This window comes from Salmo salar, chromosome 17 (assembly GCF_965601325.2).
Source record: "Salmo salar chromosome 17, fSalSal1, whole genome shotgun sequence".
NCBI classification, from domain to species: Eukaryota; Metazoa; Chordata; class Actinopteri; order Salmoniformes; family Salmonidae; genus Salmo; species Salmo salar.
In genome coordinates, this window is record NC_138307.1 from 61,179,271 (window position 1) to 61,205,853 (window position 26,583).

At 44.7% G+C, this 26,583-nt stretch overlaps 1 protein-coding gene across 2 annotated transcripts in view; it reads right to left on the bottom strand.

The window, feature by feature from the left end:
* Positions 1-577: 577 nt before the first annotated feature.
* ppfia2 (PTPRF interacting protein alpha 2) overlaps positions 578-26,583 on the bottom strand; it is a 242,839-nt gene continuing 216,833 nt past the window's right edge. For both annotated transcript variants that reach the window (XM_082963994.1, XM_045699940.2), the window contains exons 17-31: positions 25,959-25,988; positions 24,263-24,390; positions 23,884-24,068; positions 19,981-20,065; positions 16,475-16,556; positions 15,166-15,366; positions 8,626-8,691; positions 7,065-7,100; positions 6,704-6,879; positions 6,480-6,577; positions 5,618-5,793; positions 5,094-5,162; positions 4,578-4,731; positions 2,939-3,022; positions 578-1,953 (exon numbers count right to left, since the gene is read on the bottom strand). In XM_082963994.1, the coding sequence (XP_082820120.1) occupies positions 2,964-3,022; positions 4,578-4,731; positions 5,094-5,162; positions 5,618-5,793; positions 6,480-6,577; positions 6,704-6,879; positions 7,065-7,100; positions 8,626-8,691; positions 15,166-15,366; positions 16,475-16,556; positions 19,981-20,065; positions 23,884-24,068; positions 24,263-24,390; positions 25,959-25,988 (1,545 nt within the window). In that variant the 3' untranslated portion in view covers positions 578-1,953; positions 2,939-2,963. The remainder of the gene's footprint in view (positions 1,954-2,938; positions 3,023-4,577; positions 4,732-5,093; positions 5,163-5,617; positions 5,794-6,479; positions 6,578-6,703; positions 6,880-7,064; positions 7,101-8,625; positions 8,692-15,165; positions 15,367-16,474; positions 16,557-19,980; positions 20,066-23,883; positions 24,069-24,262; positions 24,391-25,958; positions 25,989-26,583) is intronic.

Sequence of the window (26,583 nt, forward strand, 5' to 3'; positions counted from 1 at the left end):
TATCTGAACATTCTGTTACGTTATGTCCTCCTGAACAGGCCCCTGCAGTTGCTGGAAGGGTCTCCCACCTCATAACTTAGCTTCAGTTTGGGTTAAATCCTCATGCTGTCAACATTTTAACACTATTACTGAAGCTTACTTTATACCTACTTACAGACTTCAACAAACTCCAACCGTACAAATCAAAATCCCTTCATATTACTATGATAACATAACCATTTAGCAGTCAACGGAATATTGCTTAAAGCACTAATGATGCCAGAACTGAGCTCTGGAGTGGATATTCTGGTGTTCCACATCCTGCATCTATCATCCAATCTACCTTGTTGATACATTGATATGTTAATAATGTGTGTTTTGATGTGTGTTTTGTCATATTTTTTTTAAATCCCAGCCCCTGTCCCCGGTAGGTCATCATTGTAAATAAGAATTTGTTCTTAATGGACTTGCCTAGTTAAATAAAATAATTGTCATGTTTAGTTTATATCTTATAGTTTAATATGATGAATGAACTCTTCATACTAGAGCTCTGAAGTGAAGCAATCAGTGAAAAATATTCATTTCAACAGCTACTTACTTCACTGACAGTATTTTTTTATTGGCAATGAAAATTTGTTTGATCACCACTTAGTTTTGACCAAAATACAATTAGCAATGAATAAAAAATGGACACAAAATAAAATGATTCTTTGTTTGTGCAAATCAAGGATGTAAAAGTCAACAAAAAAGTCAAACTTGATCGAGTACTCCAGCAGAAATAACTCAAAGACAGGTAGGAGGGCTGTACAATAGGTTTCCCTGGCAACTCAGACAAAAACAAAGAGTTAACAGTTACACCAATGTCACAGCAAGCAACAGGTTTGTCATTAAAATTCACCTCACTTCGACATGTTCATATACACTCTACGCACACTGAGTTAAGCAGTCTGTCTTTCAGTTATTTCTCAGCGATGCTGAGTCGGAAGCCACGGCAAAATAAAAAAAGTCCAGCTTGAGTTTCTTCATGTATGGGTTTATGGTCAAGGTACTGCAGGTGAGTGAGATCATCTGATGAAGAGTGTTCCTGCTGTTAGTTGATCTCTGAGCTGAGTAGCTTCAGAGTGGAGTCTCTCTTTTAGTCTGTGGCTGTAGTCCACAGTTTCTGTGGTTGTATCAAAGTGCTTGTCACATCGTCAGTAGACGTCACAGTGCGTTTCTGTGTCCTCCTCCCAGAATGCTTTGCTATGAGATGGGCTCTGTCATGATTGTAAGGTGAGGGGTTGTGGCTGGTGGATGGTGACTCAGATAGATGGGGCTGTACACGCCACTAGAGGGCAGGCTTTACCAGCTTGGGGGGGGGGGGGTCACGTGGCGACCAGATGGACAGTCTCTCCAAGGTGAAAACACACGTTTATCTGCACAATGGAAAATAACTATGTACAAAATGGTCTCTCAGGGAATGATGGAGAAATGTTCAAAGAGCAGCATATTTTAACCAAGGACATGGATTTGAAATGGGAAGGGGGGGGTTTGTTTGCACAAACTCTGAATATCTTTTCTTTTTTTGTAATATAGATGTGTATATATTTATATATATAAAAAAAACTCATATTTATATTAATTTACAGATAACCTACACATCTCCTGGTAGAAGAAATACACAGTACATTATGCTTCAACAAGTTATTGTACATGTAAAAGGTAGAAACGGTGAGAACAGGACAGACTGAAGGAAAGTAGCACCGGCAGCTACTGCCCAGGTTTCAGGGGGCCTTGGCTTGTAAGTGCAGAGGGGGGCGGCTTGGCAGGAGGCACCCCTCGCTGCCCCCCCCCCCCCCCTCTCTTTTTGGTGGGTGGGTGGGTAGGGGGGTGCTTCTTGGCAGTGCGTCTCGTCAAAATGTTTGTTCCAGGCAGGAGGACCCGTCCAGCAGCTCCAAGGTACAGTAAGACCTTCTCTACATACAGTATCTGGACCTGAAAGAGAGGAGGTATGGTTTAATTACACTGTGAAGCTTTATCCACAGTGACAGTGCAGTTGTCATGAACATGAATTTGATCACATGGGAATTATTGTTGACTACTAATTGTGTAACATTATCTCATTTGAGACAGATTCATGTAGCTGCCATATCTCTCTACCTTGGCATTCAGGAGTATTCATGAAGCTGCCATATCTCTCTACCTTGGCATTCAGGGGTATTCATGTAGCTGCCATATCTCTCTAACTTGGCATTCAGGGGTATTCATGTAGCTGCCATATCTCTCTACCTTGGCATTCAGGGGTATTCATGTAGCTGCCATCTCTCTCTACCTTGGCATTCAGGGGTATTCATGTAGCTGCCATATCTCTCTACCTTGGCATTCAGGGGTATTCATGTATTTATTAGGGATCCCCATTAGTTCTTGCCAAGGCAGCAGGTACTCCTCCTGGGGTCCAAACACATTAAGGCACTTACATCACACATAAAATATAAAACAGTACATCATATAACAGTATTACACCACTACATATCTACAAAATGTATATTACCACCATAATACCTGTGAGTGTCTCTTCACAGTCCCCGCTGTTCATAAGGTGTATTTTTATCTGTTTAAAAAAAAATCTGATTCTACTGCTTGCATCAGTTACCTGATGTGGAATACAGTTCCATGTGTACTGTGGCTGTAGTTGTTGGACAGAGATTAAAGGAGGGACAACAGAGTGAGGCCGCCTCATGCTGCTGCCTTTGACTCCTATCATCTGATCATGAATGCCTGCACTAGAGTAGGGACTCTCCTCTCCAAGCAAACATGGTTATCTGTAAAGACAAGTTACCCTCTCACCCCGTTCCAATGTCTCACAGTCATTTGCTGTCCCTGAGCAGAACGACAGATGTAAGAGAGAGGGAGAGTTTGTGTGTGAGCATGTGTGTATGTGCAACTGATAGCTTGTACGGCAATAATGTGTGTGACTTACAGCTTACAGTCTCTCTTCTCCTCCCTCAGCAGGAGTAGGTCCTCACTGTAGAGCTGTCCAGACGCTGCACTGCTAAGGGGCCAACTGTAGGGGGAGACAGAGACCTGTTAGTTAGTCACTTAGCTTCAACACCCAGAGTGGGCCCAGGGTCAGTAGATAATGCTATCCAACTTACTTTATGCCCATAACAACTGACACAGGATCAGCTCCCATTGTCCACTGTGAGAGGGACAAACAAATGAGAGAGACAAACAAAACGGACTCTAAACCAGTTGATAAGGGCTAGGAGTACAGTAGACCATACTGTGGATACAACACACTGCACACACACGCACCACACACGGGAACGAGGTTAGTCAAAATGTCAGCTAGCAAAGCCAAGGCACATTGCATCGCACACTCAGAGGAGGAGTGCACGTGGCCATTTTGAGTGAATCACACCTCGTACAGGAACGAGTCTGTTAATGTCATCACCACCACAGACCAGGGACCACAGATAGAGGCAGATACAGGAAGGCAGCTCGATTACACTGGGGACAGAGTGTTAGAGAAGAACTCTGGTCAAAACCTGCAATCGGATGTCAGCGATAGACTTACTTGTATCAGAAGTTGCGTCCATAATTCCGGAGTGAGTTCTGACATATTGCAGCCTACTGTACTACAGTCCGGCTGTAACTCACTGGGCCACAATCACAGACGCAAGTTTCAATACATCTCTCATCCCCTTGAAAACGTGAACATTTTGACCAGCGTCCTCTTTTAACAACAGGGCGATGAGCGACACAAACCGGCAACTGTAAAATATCCATCTTATCCATCATAAATCTTTATGATTCTTTTATGTAAACCTCCTTTTACAGGGCAACTAACGTAGCTCAACTAACATATGTATAGGGGATTCATTGCTTTAACTTCAAGGGTGCAGCAGCAGAAGCTGCAACTAACAACAGTAACCTCAGTAACAATTACTTGACACACAACATGTCTACTATAACAAACTGACAACCTTGACAAACAAATGGCCACCCTTGTAGTTGGCTTCAAGGGCAGAACGAAACAGAGGAACAGAGCAGTAGAGGTAGCGAGTGAAGACAGTTGGTGAAGAGAGGAGGTACGGTAGGGTGGACAGCAGGAACCGGGGAGTTTTGGGGGGCGTAAAGGCACACAGGCCAACAGCAGGCCACATGGTATAGCTCCAGTATATCTGACCTTGAAACCAGTCCAAATACATGTCGTCAGGACTATCATCCAGCGCCTCATAGAGCACTGCACACAGAGCAGCATTCCCAGAGCAGAGAAAATACAGGTATAGTCAGCAACATGCTCCATCCATACACCAATAGACGAGAGAGAGAGTGTGATGGGGAGAGAGCTCCAAGTAAAGAGAGGGGCAAGAGGACCCCCCCCCCCCCAAACTCTAACAAAGAAATGAAATGAATCAAGGTATAATCTCAATCAAATACATTTTGTGGCAGCTAGCCATTTTTATAAGTGTTTGATGAGTGCAATTTTACCATCCAATTTGGCATTTTTAGCAATTTACATTCATCCAAGTGCCCTAAACTGGAGGCTCTAGTTCAATTGTTAGGTCTACTTTGTGGGGGTCTTGGCCATGCAGGGGGTCTGTGGGGGAGCTCACCTTCGGGGGGTAGCCTACGGGAGTGTGAGCCGGTGGTGACGCGGAAGCCAGCGGGGAGGGTCTCTGCCGAGCCGGGCATCATACTGATCCCGTGGACGTCCCGCGGGGGGAACTGCCTCCTCCACGATGGCCCCCGGAGGTCATTATCTTCATACTGACAGACAGACACACAGACAGAGACAGGCACAGGTTAGGGATTGAGTTTAGAGAGAAACTGGTCTGAGAACAGCTTGTGTCTGCATATACAGTAGTGTTTATAGCAGCTAACAAATATCATTTCCCAAGGCCTTATATTTATATTTATAACTCAAACCAACACTAAGACAATATGAGAGACAAATGAGTGATGGGTGGATCGGGTGGGAAGTGGAAACTGAGGACAGGTCTGAGGCGCAGTGAGATGGTGGAAAACAGAGTAATGATTGACAACAAACCCAGGTGTGTGTGTCTGTCTGCCACGGCCCATCACCCATGGTAACAGCGGGGCTAGCTGTCCGGGTTACAGGAGTCACTCACCTCGTCCAGTCGTCTCTCAGTGCCCAGGGCTAGCAGGTTATTATATTCTCTCTCCAGAATCTGACGTGCCTGGGGAGAGGAAGGGTAATAGGTCTTATTAGGTACATTTGAAAAGGAAGTTTTAGGTCTCTTTATTTGGGGCTCCAGACGCTTTCAGTCATTTTGATCGCACGCAAGCATGACCAAACAGCTCGCTGTTGACCTACTGGTCTGGCACTCAGGGTATTATTAGACCTGTTTGAGATGGAAAGACTGAGAAATGAAAAGATGTGTTTGAAGTGTACTTCTAATGATGATCCTCTAAATCATTTATTCTGTCCTGAAAATCTAAAAATAAACAATTGAAAACACTTTAATTTAACATCATAATTCACTTGCTTTTAGTTCTGAGAGACAAGACTACGGACTCTTGGAATGAAGATGTTAATGTCTTCCTCTTATGGTGTGGTTGTGCTAGTATATTATGCATCGCCCTCTTGTGGCGTAACTATGCAATAGTGTGATGCGGGGCAGAGGGATCTGACCTGAGTGCTTTGGTTGGGGATCTGGATGAGCAGCGCCAGGCTGGTGTGGTCAAAGTTGTCGTCGAGGGCGACCAGGGCCCCGTGCACGCCGCTCTCCAGCAGGATGTTGGCATAGTCCTTTAGGCCGATGCTCTGGACCCAGCGAATCACCCGCTCGTTGCTCCACACCAGCACGTCTGGGGCACACAGACATGGTATTACAGTAAACACAACATGGATGTTCGGCCACAGACACAACATTTTTCCATGTCTGGTTACATGATGAAGAAAACCTTTGAGCTCTGCTAGATTGGTCCTTACTGACCATCACCTCTTAGCTCTATGACAGGTAGACACTGCTTGGCTATATTTCACAATAGAATGCAATACATACTGTAAAGTAAGTGCGCTTCCACAAGTATTATTTGCCTTAGCAGATTACTAATGAGATTGTAATTAGACACTACTAGATATATTTTAGCTTAAAGGTCTTCATTATCGTTCCTTGAGCAGTCTTTAAAGAAAAAAGTTACATTTTGGTATTTGTTTCAATTGTCCATTGTTGATATAGTCCCAAAATGTTATGCTTGTCACCAATCAAGTTTTCAAGATACTGTAGATAACACAGAAATCATCCCCATATGATGGATTTTGCATCATATGATCCTGCGTTTTGCAGGATGATACTGAATGCATATGATATGATACTCATATGATACTAAATGCATAATACAGTGATGATTTCTGTGTTTTGAAAGTTACGTATCTTGAAAACTTGATTGCTGACAACAAAACATTTTGGGACTATGAAGACAGGTCTGTCCATGGACTAATGAAACAAATACCAAATTACAGTTTTTGGGTGGAATTTTCCTTTAAGTACCTCTCATTTCATGCTGGCTGTGCTCTCTGCGTCTCTCCAGCTCCTTCCTGTCATAGTTGAGCTTCTTCAGACCCATGATACCATACTGCAAACTCGTCCTACAGACATGGGAACATTAGAAAAGCCATTTTTAGACAGACACAATAATATTTTGCACTTATTACCACAAAATGAGCCTAAACACTAAACTTTCCGATCTACATCATGCAGGAGGGCAGGTGTACCTGTGAAAGCTGTCCACCATTTTGAGATGCACCCGGAGGTCCTTCTTGGTGAGGTGGTCCAGCATGCGTGCGTCCACCAGGCACTCCATGAAGTAGCTGCGGTACTGAGGTAGTCCTAGACTGGGCAACCACTCGTTCCCTATCCACTCATGGTTCATGTCACCATACGCTAGAGTCTGACAATAATGACAAGGAAACAATTAAGTACTGTAAACGATTTGGATGAAGTTTAAAAGTAGCCACATAGACAACTCTGGTGTGTGCCTAGTTAAATAAAAATTAAATAATAAAACTAGAGTAACTCTAAATAATCTACAATTCTACTGTTCTAATCCATGACAGAGACCGAAAAATCCTTTACCTGCGCCCAGCTCCCCTCCTCGGACTCCCCGGACCTCTGTCATTGGTCAGGCATGGAAAAGAAACAGTAGCAATATGCATGAGAACATAATAGCAACAGGTCACTGGACTTCATCTACAGTCCAATAGTCTCTACTCTAGCATCAGAGGCTGTTGACTTGCTCAAGCCAGAGCAAAGGCCTCAAAACGTACAGAAAAGTTCTTCCTCGCATATATTCCCCTAACAAACTATTCCAATCTAAAAGTAGAGCTCCATCTAAATATGTATGAAAAATCACTATTCGAGGGAGAGAAAGTGGCCTGTGCAATTTATCTGCAATCTGAGAAGGGAGAATGATTTCCCCCCTTTAGCGTGAGAACTGAACTGGCACCATGGGATAGTAACACAGTTATCCCTTTAGTCCTGGCCTGGGCTGAGCTGCTGCCAGATTACATTTGATTTGGAGACGGGCGCTGCTGCCACATTAGGCCAATCCAGCTTGCACAAAACGGCTGGCACAAATGAGAGCCTTTTTTCCCCGTGGTTCGCCCTCCATACAATGGTACTGAGTTGGCTATTAGCCTCATTGTGCCTGACATGCAGGCTGTATTAGAGGCAGGGAGAACAGTGGAACAAAGAATAACCTTTATGTTCAAGCTCAAAGACATCCATTATTACATGTACAGTATAATACATAGCGGTCCGTGTCCTAGGGATTGACACGAATGACACCTGCAGTGACTAATAATCCTGCAAGCTTCAATCTTGAGACAGAACCAATTGGTTTTAAATGAACATGTTTGGAACATACTGTATCAGTTAGCAGACCTGTACTGGATTTGATGTAGCTTCTTACACCGCTCTTGTAAGGTGAATCCTATGTACAATCAGCTGATCACTGTCAGGTTTAAAAGGACGACATTGCTAATGAAAAGAAATAGCATTATGTCTTGACGTGCTGTATCTAATCAACATCTGGCTGAAACGTACCATAAACACGGGTAATATAGGGTAACTACAGTATGGTACCCAAGGGCAATGCAGCTCCCTGAACCATAACAGTAACACCAACACATACTGGTAAATATAGGACAGTGCACCAGTCATTCCAATTAAAAAGCCTTCTTTACCCACTATAATGAAAGGGAGAACTGAGAATGGATGTGATGTGATGCAGTCTAACCACATTATCAACAAACCTACTGTTATTCAATCTCCCTACTCTCCAAATCCTATTGAGGGAAAAAAATATGTTTTATTGTCACATACACCGGATAGGTGCAGTGAAATGTGTTGTTTTACAGGGTCAGCCATAGTAGTACGGCACCCCTGGAGCAAATCAGGGTGAAGTGCCTTACACAAGGGCACAATGACAGATTTTTCACCTTGTCGGCTCGGGTATTCAAACCAGTGACCTTTTGGTTACTGGCCCAATGCTCTAACTGCTAGGCTACCTGCCGCCCAGTCCTCAGTACAGGCCTCAGTAAAGCAGCCATTGACAGGTCTCAACACTGCAGTGAAAGCAAGAAAAGAGAGAAGTGAGTGAGAGCAGAGAAGAGGTAAAAGGAGAGGAAGTACTAACCGTTTTCGAGGAGGGTGCTGCGAGGGTCTCCAGTTCCTCGTGGGTCACCCATACATTGCCTGACGGCTAGGAGTGCGGTGCCCAAGAGAAGACAGCAGCAGCAGTCCGCCAGGAGGGGCAAGCAGTATTAAAGAAGAAGAGCAGCACCACTGTAAGCCAATAGTGTTATAGCATCATGGTCAGATGATGAGCAGGCCCGCCCCTCTGGGGTCAAAGGGCACGCACAGTACACAAACAAACACAGACACAAAACTGATTGAGGTAGAAGTTGTCCTTAACCACAGATCTAGGATCAGATTACTCTACCCCCATCATAACCTTATCCATTAAAGGGGTGAAATACTATCTGATCCTGTAGGGACAACTTCTGACTTTGGATAGACAAAAACAGCACATAACACAGGAGCAGCCCACCTACACATGTGCAACACACATGGGCCAAAGGAACACATTTACCATGCATGACAAGACTGGTTCACCATAACCTAGTGTACAGTCGTGGCCAAAAGTTTTGAGAATGACACAAATATTAATTTTCACAAAGTCTGCTGCCTCAGTTTGTATGATGGCAATTTGCATATACTCCAGAATGTTATGAAGAGTGATCAGATGAATTGCAATTAATTGCAAAGTCCCTCTTTGCCACGCAAATGAACTGAATCCCCAAAACACATTTCTACTGCATTTCATCCGTGCCACAAAAGGACCAGCTGACATCATGTCAGTGATTCTCTCGTTAACACAGGTGTGAGTGTTGACGAGGACAAGGCTGGAGATCACTCTGTCATGCTGATTGAGTTTGAATAACAGACTGGAAGCTTCAAAAGGAGGGTGGTGCTTGGAATCATTGTTCTTCCTCTGTCAAACATGGTTAACTGCAAGGAAACATGTGCCATCATCATTGCTTTGTACAAAAAGGGCTTCACAGGCAAGGATATTGCTGCCAGTAAGATTGCACCTAAATCAACCATTTATCAGATCATCAAGATCTTCAAGGAGAGCGGTTCAATTGTTGTGAAGGCGGCTTCAGGGCGCCCAAGAAAGTCCAGCAAGTGCCAGGACCGTCTCCTAAAGATGATTCAGCTGCGGGATCGGGGCACCACCAGTACAGAGTTTGCTCAGGAATGGCAGCAGGCAGGTGTGAGTGCATCGGCACACACAGTGAGGCGAAGACTTTTGGAGGATGGCCTGCTGTCAAGGGCAGCAAAGAGGTCACTTCTCTACAGGAAAAACATCAGGGACAGACTGATATTCTGCAAAAGATACAGGGATTGGACTGCTGAGGACTGGGGTAAAGTCATTTTCTCTGATGAATCCCCTTTCCGATTGTTTGGGGCACCCGGAAAAAAGCTTGTCCGGAGAAGACAAGGTGAGCGCTACCATCAGTCCTGTGTCATGCCAACAGTAAAGCATCCTGAGACCATTAATGTGTGGGGTTGTTTCTCAGCCAAGGGAGTGGGCTCACTCACAATTTTGCCTAAGAACACAGCCATGAATAAAGCATGGTACCAACACATCCTCCGAGAGCAACTTCTCCCAACCATCCAGGAACAGTTTGGTGACGAACAATGCCTTTTCCAGCATGATGGAGTACCTTGCCATAAGGCAAAAGTGATAACTAAGTGGCTCGGGGAACAAAACATCGATATTTTGGGTCCATGGCCACGATACTCCACAGACCTTAATCCCATTGAGAACTTGTGGTCAATCCTCAAGAGGCGGTTGAACAAACAAATTCTAACAAACTCCAAGCATTGATAATGCAAGAATGGGCTGCCATCAGTCAGGATGTGGCCCAGAAGTTAATTGACAGCATGCCAGGGTGAATTGCAGAGGTCTTGAAAAAGAAGGGTCAACACTGCAAATATTGACTCTTTGCATCAATTTCATGTAATTGTCAACAAAAGCCTTTGACACTTGTGAAATGCTTGTATGTCACGCCCTGACCATAGAGAGCCCTTGGTTCTCTATGGTATAGTAGGTCAGGGCGTGACTGGGGGTGTTCTATGTTGTTTATTTCTATGTTGTGTTCTAGTTTCTTTTTCTATGTTGGTGTTTTGTATGATTCCCAATTAGAGGCAGCTGGTAATCATTGTCTCTAATTGGGGATCATATTTAAGTAGTTATTTTTCCCACCTGTGTTTGTGGGATCTTGTTTTTGTGTAGGTGCCTATTTGCACTTCACTGTCTTCACGTTTCGTTTGTTCATTTATTGTTTTTGTATTTTGCTAAGTTTCACATTATAATAAAGATGTGGAACGCTACTCACGCTACGCCTTGGTCCAATTATTACGACGAACGTGACAAAAGATCCCACCACAACAGGACCAAGCAGCGTGTCCAGGAGGAGAAGGTATCCTGGACTTGGGAGGAGATCTTGGATGGGAAGGGAGCCTGGACTTGGGAGGAAATCCTGGCAGGACAGGATCGCCTTCTTTGGCGGCAGACAAAGGGAGGACAGCGACGACACCGGGGTTCGCCGCCACAAAGACGGCCCAAAAGACAGCCCACATTTTTGGGGGGGGGGGGGGGGGGGTACACGGGGTGGTCGGCGGAGCTGAGGAATGAGCCAGTGACAACCTGGGAGGAGATGGAGAGATGGTCGGTCGACTCAAGGAGAGTACCAGAGCCCGCCTGGGAGTCAATGGAACAGTGCGAGGAGGGATACCGGAGAATGGAGTTGGCTAAGAGTATGCGGCAACGCAGGCGTTTGGAGGAGCGTGTCACCAGTCCGGTGCAACTTGTGCCGGTCCCACACATCAGGCCTCCAGTGCACCTCCCCAGTCCAGTACGTCCTGTGTCCCCTCCTCGCACTCGCCCTGAAATGCGTGTCCCCAGTCCGGTGCATCCTGTGCCAGCTCCTCGCACTCACCATGCGAGGTGTGTCATCGAACCAGTACCATTGATGCTGGTTCTATGCACCAGGTCTCCAGTGCGCCACCACAGCCCAGTGCGTCCTGTGCCAGCTCCACGCACCAGGCCTCCAGTGCGCATTCACAGTCCAGAGCCTCCGGCGACGGTTCCCAGTCCGGAGCTTCCGGCGACGGTTCCCAGTCCGGAACCTCCAGAGACGGTCCACAGTCCGGAACCTCCGGAGACGGTCCACAGTCCGGAACCTCCAGAGACGGTCCACAGTCCGGAACCTCCAACGACGGTCCACAGTCCGAAACCTCCAACGACGGTCCACAGTCCGGAACCTCCAACGACGGTCCACAGTCCGGAACCTCCAACGACGGTCCACAGTCCGGAACCTCCAGAGACGGTCCACAGTCCGGAACCTCCAGAGACGGTCCACAGTCCGGAACCTCCTGAGACGGTCCACAGTCCGGAACCTCCTGAGACGGTCCACAGTCCGGAACCTCCTGAGACGGTCCACAGTCCGGAACCTCCTGAGACGGTCCACAGTCCGGAACCTCCTGTGACGGTCCACAGTCCGGAACCTCCAGTGGGGGTCAACGGCCCGGGAACCTTCAGCGGGGGTCAACGGTTCGGAGCTTCCAGGCAAGACATCTAGTCCAGCTCCAAGGCTGGCGCTTTCCCCTGCGCCGAAGCCCAGTCCAAGCATGGCGTCCAGTCCTGCTCCATGGCCGGATTCTTCTTCTGCGCCGGTGCACAGTCCAGATACAGCGTCCAGTCCTGCTCCAGGGCAGGAGCCTCCCTCTGCGCCGATGTCCAGGCACGGTGTTCAGTTCAGCTCCAAGGCCGGAGCCTTCCCCTGCGTTGATGCCCAGTCCAAGCACGGCGTCCAGTCCCGCTCCATGGCCGGAGTCTTCCTCGGCGCCGATGCCTAGTCCAGACACGGTGTCCAGTCCCGTTCCATGGCAGGAGTCTTCCTCTGCACCGCTGTCCAGGCCAGGGCCGGTGTCCAGTCCCGCGCCATGGCAGGAGCCTTCCTTGGCATCGAGATCCAGTCCAGGCACAGTGTTCAGCCTGGGTCCATGGCTGGATCCGCGGGATGAGTGGGTTCTGCAGCCCGCACCAGAGCTGCCACCAAAGCTGGTGGATCCGCGAGCTGAGCGGGTTCTTCGGCCCGCACCAGAGCCACCACCAAAGATGGTGGATCCGCGAGCTGAGCGGGTTCTTCGTTCCGCACCAGAGCCGCCCCCGATGCTGGCGGATCCGCGGGATGAGCGGGTACTTCGTCCCGCACCAGAGCCGCCACCGACACTGATCACCCCCCTACCCTCCCTATTTGGTTTCAGGTTTTGCGGCCGGAGTCCACACCTTTGGGGAGGGGGGGGGGGGGGGGGGGGGGGGTACTGTCACGCCCTGACCATAGAGAGCCCTAGGTCAGGGCGTGACTGGGGGTGTTCTACGTTGTTTATTTCTATGTTGTGTTCTAGCTTCTTTTTCTATGTTGGTGTTTTGTATGATTCCCAATTAGAGGCAGCTGGTAATTGTTGTCTCTAATTGGGGATCATATTTAAGTAGTTATTTTTCCCACCTGTGTTTGTGGGATCTTGTTTTTGTGTAGGTGCCGATTTTCACTTCACTGTCTTCACGTTTCGTTTGTTCATTTATTGTTTTTGTATTTTGCTGAAGTTTCACGTTATAATAAAGATGTGGAACGCTACTCACGCTGCGCCTTGGTCCAATTATTACGACGAACGTAACATTGTAATTATACTTCAGTATTCCATAGTAACATCTGACAAAAATATCTAAAGACACTGAAGCAGCAAACTTTGTGAAAATTAATATTTGTGTCGTTCTCTAAACATTTGACCACAACTGTAGTAGTGGATTAGTACAGGTGTTTGGAGCAAACAGACACAAATACAAACATGCATATCCACCTCAGTCTAGTTTGATATACCTCAGTGTACTACATGGTTAAACCCCTTTCTAACAGACTCAGTCTAGTTTGATATACCTCAGTGTACAACACCGTTAAACCCCATTCTAACAGACTCAGTCTAGTTTGATATACCTCAGTGTACCACACCGTTAAACCCCTTTCTAACAGACTCAGTCTAGTTTGATATACCTCAGTGTACAACACCATTAAACCCCATTCCAACCCATTCTAATCTGTTGTTGATTCTAATTTTAGCAGTCATGATTGCTGTGCTTTGCAGCCCCACTGGATCAAGCTGTCATGACCTAGATAAGAACACTTGAGAGGATGACAATCTCTATTAAAGACACCGTACTAAAGGGCTGCTCACGCATGCCTGTTTCACACTATAGAGCCGAGCCAAGCCCAGCTGTACTGGGCAGCACAGTACGGTTCGGGTCGGCCCCATAGGTTGAATCAGACGTCACTTTCTGTGAGCTTAAAGGCAACAGAATAACCAGTCAGAAGTCTGCTCCCCCACCTTTCTCCTGTCAGTGTTCTGCTTGTCAGACACTTCCTCTGCATTTACAGGGTTGATTAACCCGGAGTTAAAGCAGAGAACTGACCACCAGTCACAGCAGGGGGCTGTAGAGTCATATTCCCAGAGTTCACTCCTCCTTGATGAAAGATTCATGAGCAGTGTGTGTGTGTGTGTGTGTGTGTGTGTATATATGTGTGTGTGTGTGTGTGTGTGTGTGTGTGTGTGTGTGTGTGTGTGTGTGTGTGTGTGTGTGTGTGTGTGTGTGTGTGTGTGTGTGTGTGTGTGTGTGTGTGTGTGTGTGTGTGTGTAAGAGAGTGTGAATGTGAACATCTTGGCCATGTTCTGCTATAATCTCCACCCGGCACAGCCAGAAGAGGACTGGCCACCCCTCATATCCTGGTTCCTCTCTAGGTTTATTCCTAGGTTCCGGCCGTTCTAGGGAGTTTTTCCTAGCCACCGTGCTTCTACACCTGCATCGCTTGCTGTTTGGGGTTTTAGGCTGGGTTTCTGTACAGCATTTTGTGACATCAGCTGATGTAAGAAGGGCTTTATAAATACATTTGATTGAAATTTGATGGATAAAGCTACATAGAATAAACAGTTTGTAGCATTAAGCTCAGCAGGTTCCACAGAGGTTACATGAAATCACCATGACAACTCAGAGCTGTGAAACAGACTGAGGTATAAAATAGCTGCTGGTGTAAATTAGAGTAAATGCTGCAGAGCTGAATTAAGTGCATGAGCTGACTGACACTACTGAGTGATAAACAAGCCGGCCTTAACCGGTTTCCTCCCATTCTCTCCAACATTCAGTTACCAACACAAAGGATAGAGATGCTACACAAGTCAGGTTCTCTGACTGTGAAGGCGTAACAATGCAAACTAGCAGAAATAGCTTCTTGAGTGTCTTTACCCTTGAAGACTATACCGTCTGTGTGTATGTATGCGTGTGTGTGTGTGTGTATATCGGAGTTAAGAACGTGCCGTAAGTTCACTCAAAATGTCACCGGTGGAGCTATCGAATAGGTCGAATGCTTCTTCTATAGCTCAATGTGTTTGTTGTCAAGCAGGCGGTCACTTGTGTTGGTGTGGTAGAGGAGCCTGGTTAAAGCCCAGTCAGAGGCAGGTTCAGAGAGGCAGCGCTATATTCTAAGCTAACACACTGACGGCAGTTACATGCATGGGAGCATGTGTGTGTGTGTGTGTGTCAATGGACACTCACGGTTCTGGAGGTTGGCGGGGCAGATGGACTGGTGAGGGAGACCATCTCCTGGATGGCCAGGCGTAGTTTGAGGCGGTGCAGGGGGTTACTGATGCCGATCTCCCTCTGGATCTCTGTGTCTGACAGGGCAGACATGATGGCACCGCTCTTCACGTTGGCACGACATGCCGCCACGTACCAGGCGGGCATCCCCAGCCACAACTGAAACAGGAGGAGGAAGACCATTCGTGATTTCATGTAAAGTAGTGAGTGAGCTTGTTTTTGCAAATTATAGGTGATGTGGTGGGAGAACTTGTCTACCATCCTTACTTATGGTAGACAAGTTGTGTAGAGCTTAATTGTTTTAATAATGATCTACTGAGAAATAGTAGGGGGCAGTCATGGTTGAAATGTTCACCTTGTATGTCAAGCATGTTCTATCACGATTAAATGAGAAGAAACTGAATACAGACATAGGATATTTCAATGAAGACAGAAAATAAACTGTGATGATTCATTGATAGGCAACACATCCATTTACTTAATGAATACCCATGTTAAACAACATACTAATATTAAACAACATCACTATGGCCTTTATAAGGTGTAATGTCAAGCAATTACAATCAAACCCATTTGGAATTGATTTAACAGGGAAAAGGTGTGCTGAGGAGAACATGACATAGTAAATCACAGAGTAGACCTTTACCAACAGGCCTCTGAGCCTTCCACCAAGGTGACATCAAATTCTGGGACATTGTCTCCTATAATATCAGTGAGATCCAGATTCAACACACTGCTGGTCCCATAGGCCCAACGCCAGAGTGTTTCCCAACTCCAGTCCTACAGTACCCCCAACAGCCCACAGTGTTGTTATAGCCTGGGACAAACACACCTCATTCAACTCCTTTAGGGCTTGATGATCAGTTGACCAGTTGTATCAGGTGTGCTTGTACAGGGCTACAATAAAAATGAGTACTGCTGGGGGTACTGGAGGACTGGAGTTGGGGAAACACTGGATTAGATAATAGACTTAATATAATAAAGCACAAAGAGTAATGTCAGCCGGAGGCGTGATCATTTTATAATAACTCTCGCTGACATGCTGACTACGGCATTGGAGTTCCCCGCGTCGTAATTACAACACAATATATCCAACCATTATGTAACAGCACTGTGTCATTCCACATCCATGACCGGTCATGTTTTGATTAATGGGGGGGGGATATTATCTTCTTCACAGAGTGGGAGTCTGGCACAAATCTTGTGAATCTATCCCAGAGGCGGAAGGATTGAGAATGGCTCCAGGCCAGAGTAGAGGAGTGCCTACCTCCAGCCAGGCCACCACTGTGGGGCCGTCCCATTGGGCGAAAGGTAAGCCTTTCCTCCTCGCCTCTTCCAACAGCTCGTGCCTGAGGGCGGGAGCAGAGACATGGGATTAATGCACTGCACACACACAAGGCACTAGTATTACACCGAGATTTTGTGTGTGTGTTCACTGTACAGTGCCACACACTTTATCTCTCACAGGCCAGAGCTTTCTAAAAGGGCACGGCCTTATCATACATCAATCTCTCCATACACACACTGCATGTAAAATGAGTACTCTCACTCTCTGCCCCTAGCTCTCTCTCTCTGCCTCTATCTCTGTCTGCCTCTCTAACCCTCTCTCTCTGCCTCTTTTTCTCTCTGCTACTCTGCCTCTTTCTCTCTTTTTCTCTCTCTGCCCCTCTCTCTCTCACCATCTGGTCCAGACACACCTTCAAGGGACAGCTAGGGCTGCTGGGCTGCTCACTGAAGCCTGACTTTGAGTTGCTAATCTGAAGAACCACCAAACTCCACTTGTCTCTGTGCTGCAGCTGGGAATGTATTACTACTGCTGAAATACTAACCACAGAGAGACTGGGCTTTTTCTGCTGACTGCGATACCCCTTTGAGAGTCTTGCTGAATGTATTCTTTCTGGCCATCTTTAAATCGTATTTGGTGTCTTTATTCACATTCTTTGATGGAATACTGCATTTTTGTGTGGCGGTGGAAGTGTTCAATAGGTAAGTGAAATAGAGAAATGTGTTATTTGTGCTGAGCACCACTTTGAAAGCAGTGCTAAGCACTCCCTCCACCATCAGCCCAGAGTAAACCTTATCTAGGGAGAGCAGAGGAGAGGAGCTTCTCTTTACTCAGTCATGTACCAGGCAATTTGTAATATGCTGATTCCTGCGACACCAACTCTGTTAGGCAGAGTGAGAGACAGAGAACTAATGAACAGTCTATATAAATGTGTGTTTGGGGTATGTGTGTGTGTGTCTCGTCTTTATTGCTGTGTGCACACTGTTAACTAATGGAGTTGGGGAGCAGATGGATGGGAGGCCTATGGTGTAGAATAGAACCAGAGAGGCTACGTTAGAGAGATACCTAACTGTGGAACGTTACTTCCTGAAGACAGTTGATAGTGTCTGGTTGGTCTAAGAGTCTGAATATAGAGAGGGCCTGTGGAGCTGATAAATACATAACTCACATAACATGCTACACACATAAAAACAGACTTCTGAAGTTACAATTCCATTCAGTGAACAGAATACTTCATGAGAGTTCTAAGGCAGAAACTAGTTCCTGAGTGCAGCTAAAATGTCTTCCATCTGGAGACATAGTGGCCCACATGAGGCGTATGGAGAAACGGCATGTGACACATTATGTATGTGACTTGGTCAGAGTTGAAGGCCTCAGTGCAGAGAAAGGGCACTTGAATACACCATACAAACACTGAATGTACTGACACACAACATAGGAGATGTGTCCATTGATATCGATCAATAATCAATTGTTTCCATTCAATGTCGTATCAATACAACAGGCATATAGATAGATATGTTCATGTCAGGCTGTTATGGATGAGATATACATCCACTGAACATAGCTGGGAAAGGAAGGAAACAGTTATGACAAAGAAAATAAAACAACAAGATATGACGCCCCATAACCCGGTATCAGAACCGGTTATATCTCACAGTCACAGATATAGAAACACGCACAAGGAAGGAGGAAGGCATTGGACATTCCAAGTATAAAAATCAACCCCATTAACGGGTGACGGCACACATTCTTTGTCCAGCCATGGATGCAGCCGCCACTGCACTGTGAGGGAGAAACATTTTATACGGTAAATGAAAAGATAGAAAGATCGAAAGGAAGAAAGATAGCTAGAAAGCAAGGGGTCATTAACAGCCATAGAGGGACAGAGTGACGTCAGCTTTGGCACCGGCCATTGGGAGGGGGACAGATGGATGGACAGAGGTGGACAGACGGCACAGCGCTGACAATGGAGATGTCCAGGTGTCACACTGTCACAACTTACCCGCTTCTTTAGTCACATGATGAGAGGGAGGGAGGAAGAGTACAAGGAGAGAGAGAGAGGAAGAGAAAGTGACGGGAGACAAAAAGTGCACAAATGTTAATGAGTTAACAGCACCCCCTTACCGCCACCTTGCCCCCAAAACACACACACACACACACACACACTGCCCATACATGCACGGACACATATTCAAACACACACACACATGGATGCAGGCACCCACACACACACACACACACTGCAAAATAGAAACAGTCTCTCAAGTAGAGAGGTGACAAGAGCTTTTCCAAAGACTGACATTAGAACAGTAGAATGACAAGTCAAAGAGTTGTATTGGTTAGCAAAAGAAAAGCCACTTTCTTCTTCTCTTTGGTCGATGCAGCTTTTTACAGCATCGCGTGCAGGCAGACGAAAGATAATGCACTTGGGGCAAGACACCTGCAATGCATTGGTTCACATTCTTCACAGGAACAAACCAGCCAAATGCCAAACATTACCCAACACATCACACATACACAACACATCAGCAATGAACCAATGAACGATCACGATATTGACCAGGCTGAAAATGTCAATGTAAATTCAGCAGGCAGTTCAATAGCATGCACTGGAGGGCAGCATCAAGATGCAAGGCGGTCGGTCTCCTGGAAAACTGGAGAATCGACACCAAAGAAAACACAGTCGTCATCATCATAATACCTTCTATTGATCATCTGTAAGGGTGGGAAAGTTATTGCCATGACAACTCAAAGCTCGCCTATAGAGAACGCATTTGTCATTTGGCACTGACACGGTAGACACATACATCCCCAGTTGAAAGGAGATGAAACTTGCACATGAGGGAACCCCCCTGTTTGTCGTTCATGTGTGGGTTTAAAGGAGGATACTATCTGGAAAACCAAACCAAAAGAATGAACTAAGAATCGTAGGCCTACAATGTGTGACATGAATAGACTTCTAACCCAATCAATAGTCTGACTGTGTGTTTGGTTAGGGGGGATCCCTCTATTGTACGTCTATTCAGGTTCCTGGTCTGTATTGATCCTCTCTCTGCTGGAGAGTGAGAGTATTGGAGATGTATCTTCTATCCAGCCACATGGGCAATTGCCTCCTATACAGGGAAAGGACTAATGAAACCAGGGATTCCTCACCAGCCACTGTGTATGGGGTCAAAGGTTGGAAACAGGATAATGATCTCTATTCAGATTTACTATAACAGACACTGCTGTCTGGCACATAAAAAGGTGTGTGTATCATAACTCTTTACTACAGTAGTGTCATGTACAGTAGATTAACACAGGGGGGTGTTAGTACTGGTGTGGTACATTGCCCAGTGTTTCTAGTGACACAGGTATGATTTATCTCCCACTGGCTGTGTTGTCAGCCAATAGAGTATTATTGAGCGCAGGGTTGTTGTTTTTTGGGGGTGAAATGCTGTGGTGGCAGGTTTCAGGGGCAGGAGGGGGGTGTTATGAAAGCTTACTTCTTTTTCAGCCGGCGGTCTTTCTCAGCCTGAGTCCCCAGCTTCCCCACAGCCATGTCCTGACCCAGGTCTGGATCAGACACTCCTGTGAGAGAGGGAGAATGGGACGTTACTGCACTGCCTGCATGGCTCATAGAAATCATCCCGTGTAGATAGCATCCAGAGAGTACTAGCAAGGAGCCACACTTATCTCTTCTGAATCTGTACTCAACAGAGAGTTCACGAGTCAGCAGAGGTGATGTTTGGATGGTGAGGTGGTAAGTCATAACCTCTGTGACAAGTATCATCTAACATAATACAGGCAGGTTAGGGCCCTCAGATCCTTAAAAAAGTTATACAGCTGCACCGTCGAGAGCATCTTGACTGACTGCATCACCACTTGGTATGGCAATTGGGCCAGCACAGTACATCCCTGGGGTTGAGCTCCCTGTCATCCAGGATCTCTATATCAGGCAGGGTCAGAGGAAGGCCCCAAAAATTGTGCATTTGAGACAGCTTCTATCCCTAAGCCATAAGACTGCTAAATAGCCAGAGTGCTAAATAGCCAGAGTGCTAAATAGCCAGACTGCTAAATGGCCAGACTGCTAAATAGTCAATTAATGGTACCTGAACTATTTGCTCTGACTCTACCTTGCACTGAGCCTATGTACACTCATTAGACTATATATACACACCAAATACACTCACTAGACTATATATACACACCATACTGTATACACACTCACTAGACTATATATACACACCATACTGTATACACACTCACTAGACTATATATACACACCATACTGTATACACACTCACTAGACTATATATACACACCATACTGTATACACACTTACTAGACTATATATACACACCATACTGTATACACACTTACTAGACTATATATACACACACCATATACACTCACTAGACTATATATACACACCATACTGTATACACACTCACCAGACTATATATACACACCATACTGTATACACGCTCACTAGACTATATATACACACCATACTGTATACACACTCACTAGACTATATATACACACCATACTGTATACACACTCACTAGACTATATATACACACCAAATACACTCACTAGACTATATATACACACCATACTGTATACACACTCACTAGACTATATATACACACCATACTGTATACACACTTACTAGACTATATATACACACACCATACTGTATACACACTCACTAGACTATATATACACAACATACTGTATACACACTCACCAGACTATATATACACACCATACTGTATACACACTCACTAGACTATATATACACACCATACTGTATACACACTCACTAGACTAAATATACACACCATACTGTATACACACTCACTAGACTATATATACACACCATATACACACTCACTAGACTATATATACACACCATACTGTATACACACTCACTAGACTATATATACACACCATACTGTATACACACTCACTAGACTATATATACACACCATACTGTATACACACTTACTAGACTATATATACACACCATACTGTATACACACTTACTAGACTATATATACACACACCATATACACTCACTAGACTATATATACACACCATACTGTATACACACTCACTAGACTATATATACACACCATACTGTATACACACTCACTAGACTATATATACACACCATACTATATACACACTCACTAGACTATATATACACACCAAATACACTCACTAGACTATATATACACACCATACTGTATACACACTCACTAGACTATATATACACACCATACTGTATACACACTCACTAGACTATATATACACACCATACTGTATACACACTCACTAGACTATATATACACACCATACTGTATACACACTTACTAGACTATATATACACACCATACTGTATACACACTCACTAGACTATATATACACACCATATACACACTCACTAGACTATATATACACACCATACTGTATACACACTCACTAGACTATATATACACACCATACTGTATACACACTCACCAGACTATATATACACACCATACTGTATACACACTCACTAGACTATATATACACACCATACTGTATACACACTCACTAGACTATATATACACACCATATACACACTCACGAGACTATATATACACACCATATGCACACTCACTAGGCTATATATATACACAACATACTGTATACACACTCACTAGGCTATATATACACACCATACTGTATACACACTCACTAGACTATATATACACACCATATACACACTCACTAGACTACATATACACACTCACTCAGACACACTACACTGTCACTCCCACACAAATCCCTCACACATTCAAACATGCACGCACACACACACACACACACACACACACACACACACACACACACACACACACACACACACACACACACACACACACACACACACACACACACACACACACATAATTTGCTGCTGCTACTCTGTTCTTTATTTTACTCATATTATTATCTATCCTGATGCCTAGTCACTTTACCCTGCCTTCATGTACATATCTACCTCAAATACCTTATTATTATCTATCCTGATGCCTAGTCACTTTACCCTGCCTTCATGTACATATCTACCTCAAATACCTTATTATTATCTATCCTGATTATCTAGTCACTTTACCCTGCCTTCATGTACATATCTACCTCAAATACTTATTATTATCTATCCTGATGCCTAGTCACTTTACCCTGCCTTCCTGTACATATCTACCTCAAATACCTTATTATTATCTATCCTGATGCCAAGTCACTTTACCCTGCCTTCATCTATCTACCTCAAATACCTTATTATTATCTATCCTGATGTCTAGTCACTTTACCCTGCCTCCATGTAAATATCTATCTCAAATACCTTATTATTATCTATCCTGATGCCTAGTCACTTTACCCTGCCTTCATGTATCTACCTCAAATACCTTATTATTATCTATCCTGATACCTAGTCACTTTACCCTGCCTTCATGTACATATCTACCTCAAATACCTTGTTATCTATCCTGATGCCTAGTCACTTTACCCTGCCTTCATGTACATATCTATCTCAAATACCTTGTTATCTATCCTGATGCCTAGTCACTTTACCCTGCCTTCATGTACATATCTATCTCAAATACCTTACTATTATCTATCCTGATGCCTAGTCACTTTACCCTGCTGCCTTCATGTACATATCTACCTCAAATACCTCGTACTGCTGCACATTGATCTGGTACTGGTACTCCCTGTATATAGCTCCATTATTGATCTGGTACTGATACTCCCTGTATATAGATCCATTATTGATCTGGTACTGGTACTCCCTGTATATAGCTCCACATTGATCTGGTACTGGTACTCCCTGTATATAGATCCATTATTGATCTGGTACTCCCTGTATATAGATCCATTATTGATCTGGTACTGGTACTCCCTGTATATAGATCCATTATTGATCTGGTACTGGTACTCCCTGTATATAGATCCATTATTGATCTGGTACTGGTACTCCATGTATATAGATCCATTATTGATCTGGTACTGTTACTCCATGTATATAGCTTTTATTTTACTCCGCTATTTTACTTTTAATCATCATTTATTTTACTTGTTTGGAGATGTTCGTAAGCAAGCATTTCACTGTAAAGTCTACACCTGTTGTATTCGGCACAGGTGATAAATACAATTTGATTTGAGAAAGTATTAACCCCCTGGCAAGGCACTAAACCCTATGTGCTCCTGTCAGTCACTCTGGATCAGAACGTCTGCTAAACTGCTAAATGACTAAAATGTCAATGTAAACGAATGCCTACTCATTAACCAAACAGTACATAGAACAGATAAGAGCAACTCATATCAGAGAGGTGCTGAGTGTAGACCAGTACCTTGGCTCTGCCCGATGGCCTCCCTGTGGGCATGCAGCTGTGCCAGTCTGGTCTTCTCCTTCTTGCCAAACAGGCGTCCGATGGAGGACTTGATGCCCTTCTTCTTGGGCTGCTTGTTGATGGAGTCCTGACTGCTGGCTACGCTGCTCAGAGCACTGGCCTCTGCCTCCAGGCTGGCAGCAATGCTGCAAACACACACATGCACACACGCACACACACACAGTCAAGGAAAAAGATACAACTTGGGTAAGAGACAATTTGTCTCACAAATTACCGTCAGGATGAAGAAGGTGGAGTATGCGTGTGTGTGTGTGTGTGTGTGTGTGTGTGTGTGTGTGTGTGTGTGTGTGTGTGTGTGTGCGCTATAAGTGCAGCATACCCTCGGGCCTCGTTGTGTGAGGAGGCTGGCAGTGTGCGGGTCATGCGTACGGTCCGGGGCGTGGGGGGAGGGGACGTCTCACACTTGATGGTAGCCTTGTCCTGGCCGTCATCATCGGTGGCCGCAATCTGACCGTGGAGGGGTGAAGAGACCTGTTAGTAGCTCTTATTAAACTAGTATAGTCACACCTCACACATCAATCTCTACAACACTGTTATTACACTATAGTCACACCTCACACATCAATCTCTACAACACTGTTATTACACTACAGTCACACCTCACACATCAATCTCTACAACACTGTTATTACACTATAGTCACACCTCACACATCAATCTCTACAACACTGTTATTACACTATAGTAACACCTCACATCAATCTCTACAACACTGTTATTACACTATCGTAACACCTCACACATCAATCTCTACAACACTGTTATTACACTATAGTCACACCTCACACATCAATCTCTACAACACTGTTATTACACTATAGTCACACCTCACACATCAATCTCTACAACACTGTTATTACACTATAGTCACACCTCACACATCAATCTCTACAACACTGTTACTACACTATAGTAACACCTCACACATCAATCTCTGAAACACTGTTATTACACTATAGTCACACCTCACATCAATCTCTACAACACTGTTATTACACTATAGTCACACCTCAATCTCTACAACACTGTTATTACACTATAGTCACACCTCACACATCAATCTCTACAACACTGTTACTACACTATAGTAACACCTCACACATCAATCTCTATAACACTGTTACTACACTATAGTAACACCTCACACATCAATCTCTGAAACACTGTTATTACACTATAGTCACACCTCACATCAATCTCTACAACACTGTTACTACACTATAGTCACACCTCAATCTCTACAACACTGTTACTACACTATAGTAACACCTCACACATCAATCTCTACAACACTGTTACTACACTATAGTCACACCTCCCACATCAATCTCTACAACACTGTTACTACACTATAGTAACACCTCACACATCAATCTCTATAACACTGTTACTACACTATAGTAACACCTCACACATCAATCTCTGAAACACTGTTATTACACTATAGTCACACCTCACATCAATCTCTACAACACTGGTATTACACTATAGTAACACCTCACACATCAATCTCTACAACACTGGTATTACACTATAGTCACACCTCACACATCAATCTCTGCAACACTGGTATTACACTATAGTCACACCTCACATCAATCTCTATAACACTGTTACTACACTATAATAACACCTCACACATCAATCTCTGAAACACTGGTATTACACTATAGTCACACCTCACACATCAATCTCTGAAACACTGGTATTACATTATAGTCACACCTCACACATCAGTCTCTACAACACTGGTATTACACTACAGTCACACCTCACACATCAATCTCTACAACACTGGTATTACACTATAGTCACACCTCAATCTCTACAACACTGGTATTACACTATAGTCACACCTCACACATCAATCTCTACAACACTGTTTGCTTATAGGTCATTAGAGTCCAATAATGGCAAGGATACACCAGACTATTACAGTCATCTACAGGAAGACAGAGGTACTATGAATTTGAAATGTCTAATGTAATAAAATGAACATATCATTAGTACTGTACCTTTCTCCTGTGTTTCCTCAGATCACTGGGCTGCAGGGTGGAGGACAGGAAAGAAAAGGAAAACAGCAGTTTACAGTAAATCAGTAAGACTCAACAAAATGTCCTTTCCCATACAGAAACACCTCATTTATAGTTATAGACATGGCTAGCCGATATATCATCAGGTGGGCACTTGACCTGTCAATTACACATTACACCACACAATCAATTACAGTGATTTGTTGAAAAAAGAACCTGCTTTGACACTATTCATTTGAAAGGTCAATAAAATCAAAGGCTCATTCTTTAAAAGCCCCTGGGTATTGGCAACATTCACTCTCTGAGACGTTTGGCTGGCTGGCTGGCTGGCTGGCTGGCTGGATGGATGGCTGGATGGATTGTGGGGATTTGAATATTTTTAGCCCAGTGGAGGATAGAAAAAAGAGACAGACTCCCTGTGATGGGGACATCTGGAGCGCTACAGCCCTGGGTCAGTGTGCTGTGTGTGTGTGTGTGTGTGTGTGTGTGTGTGTGTGTGTGTGTGTGTGTGTGTGTGTGTGTGTGAGACAGACAGACAGACAGACAGACAGACAGACAGACAGACAGACAGACAGACAGACAGACAGACAGACAGACAGACAGACAG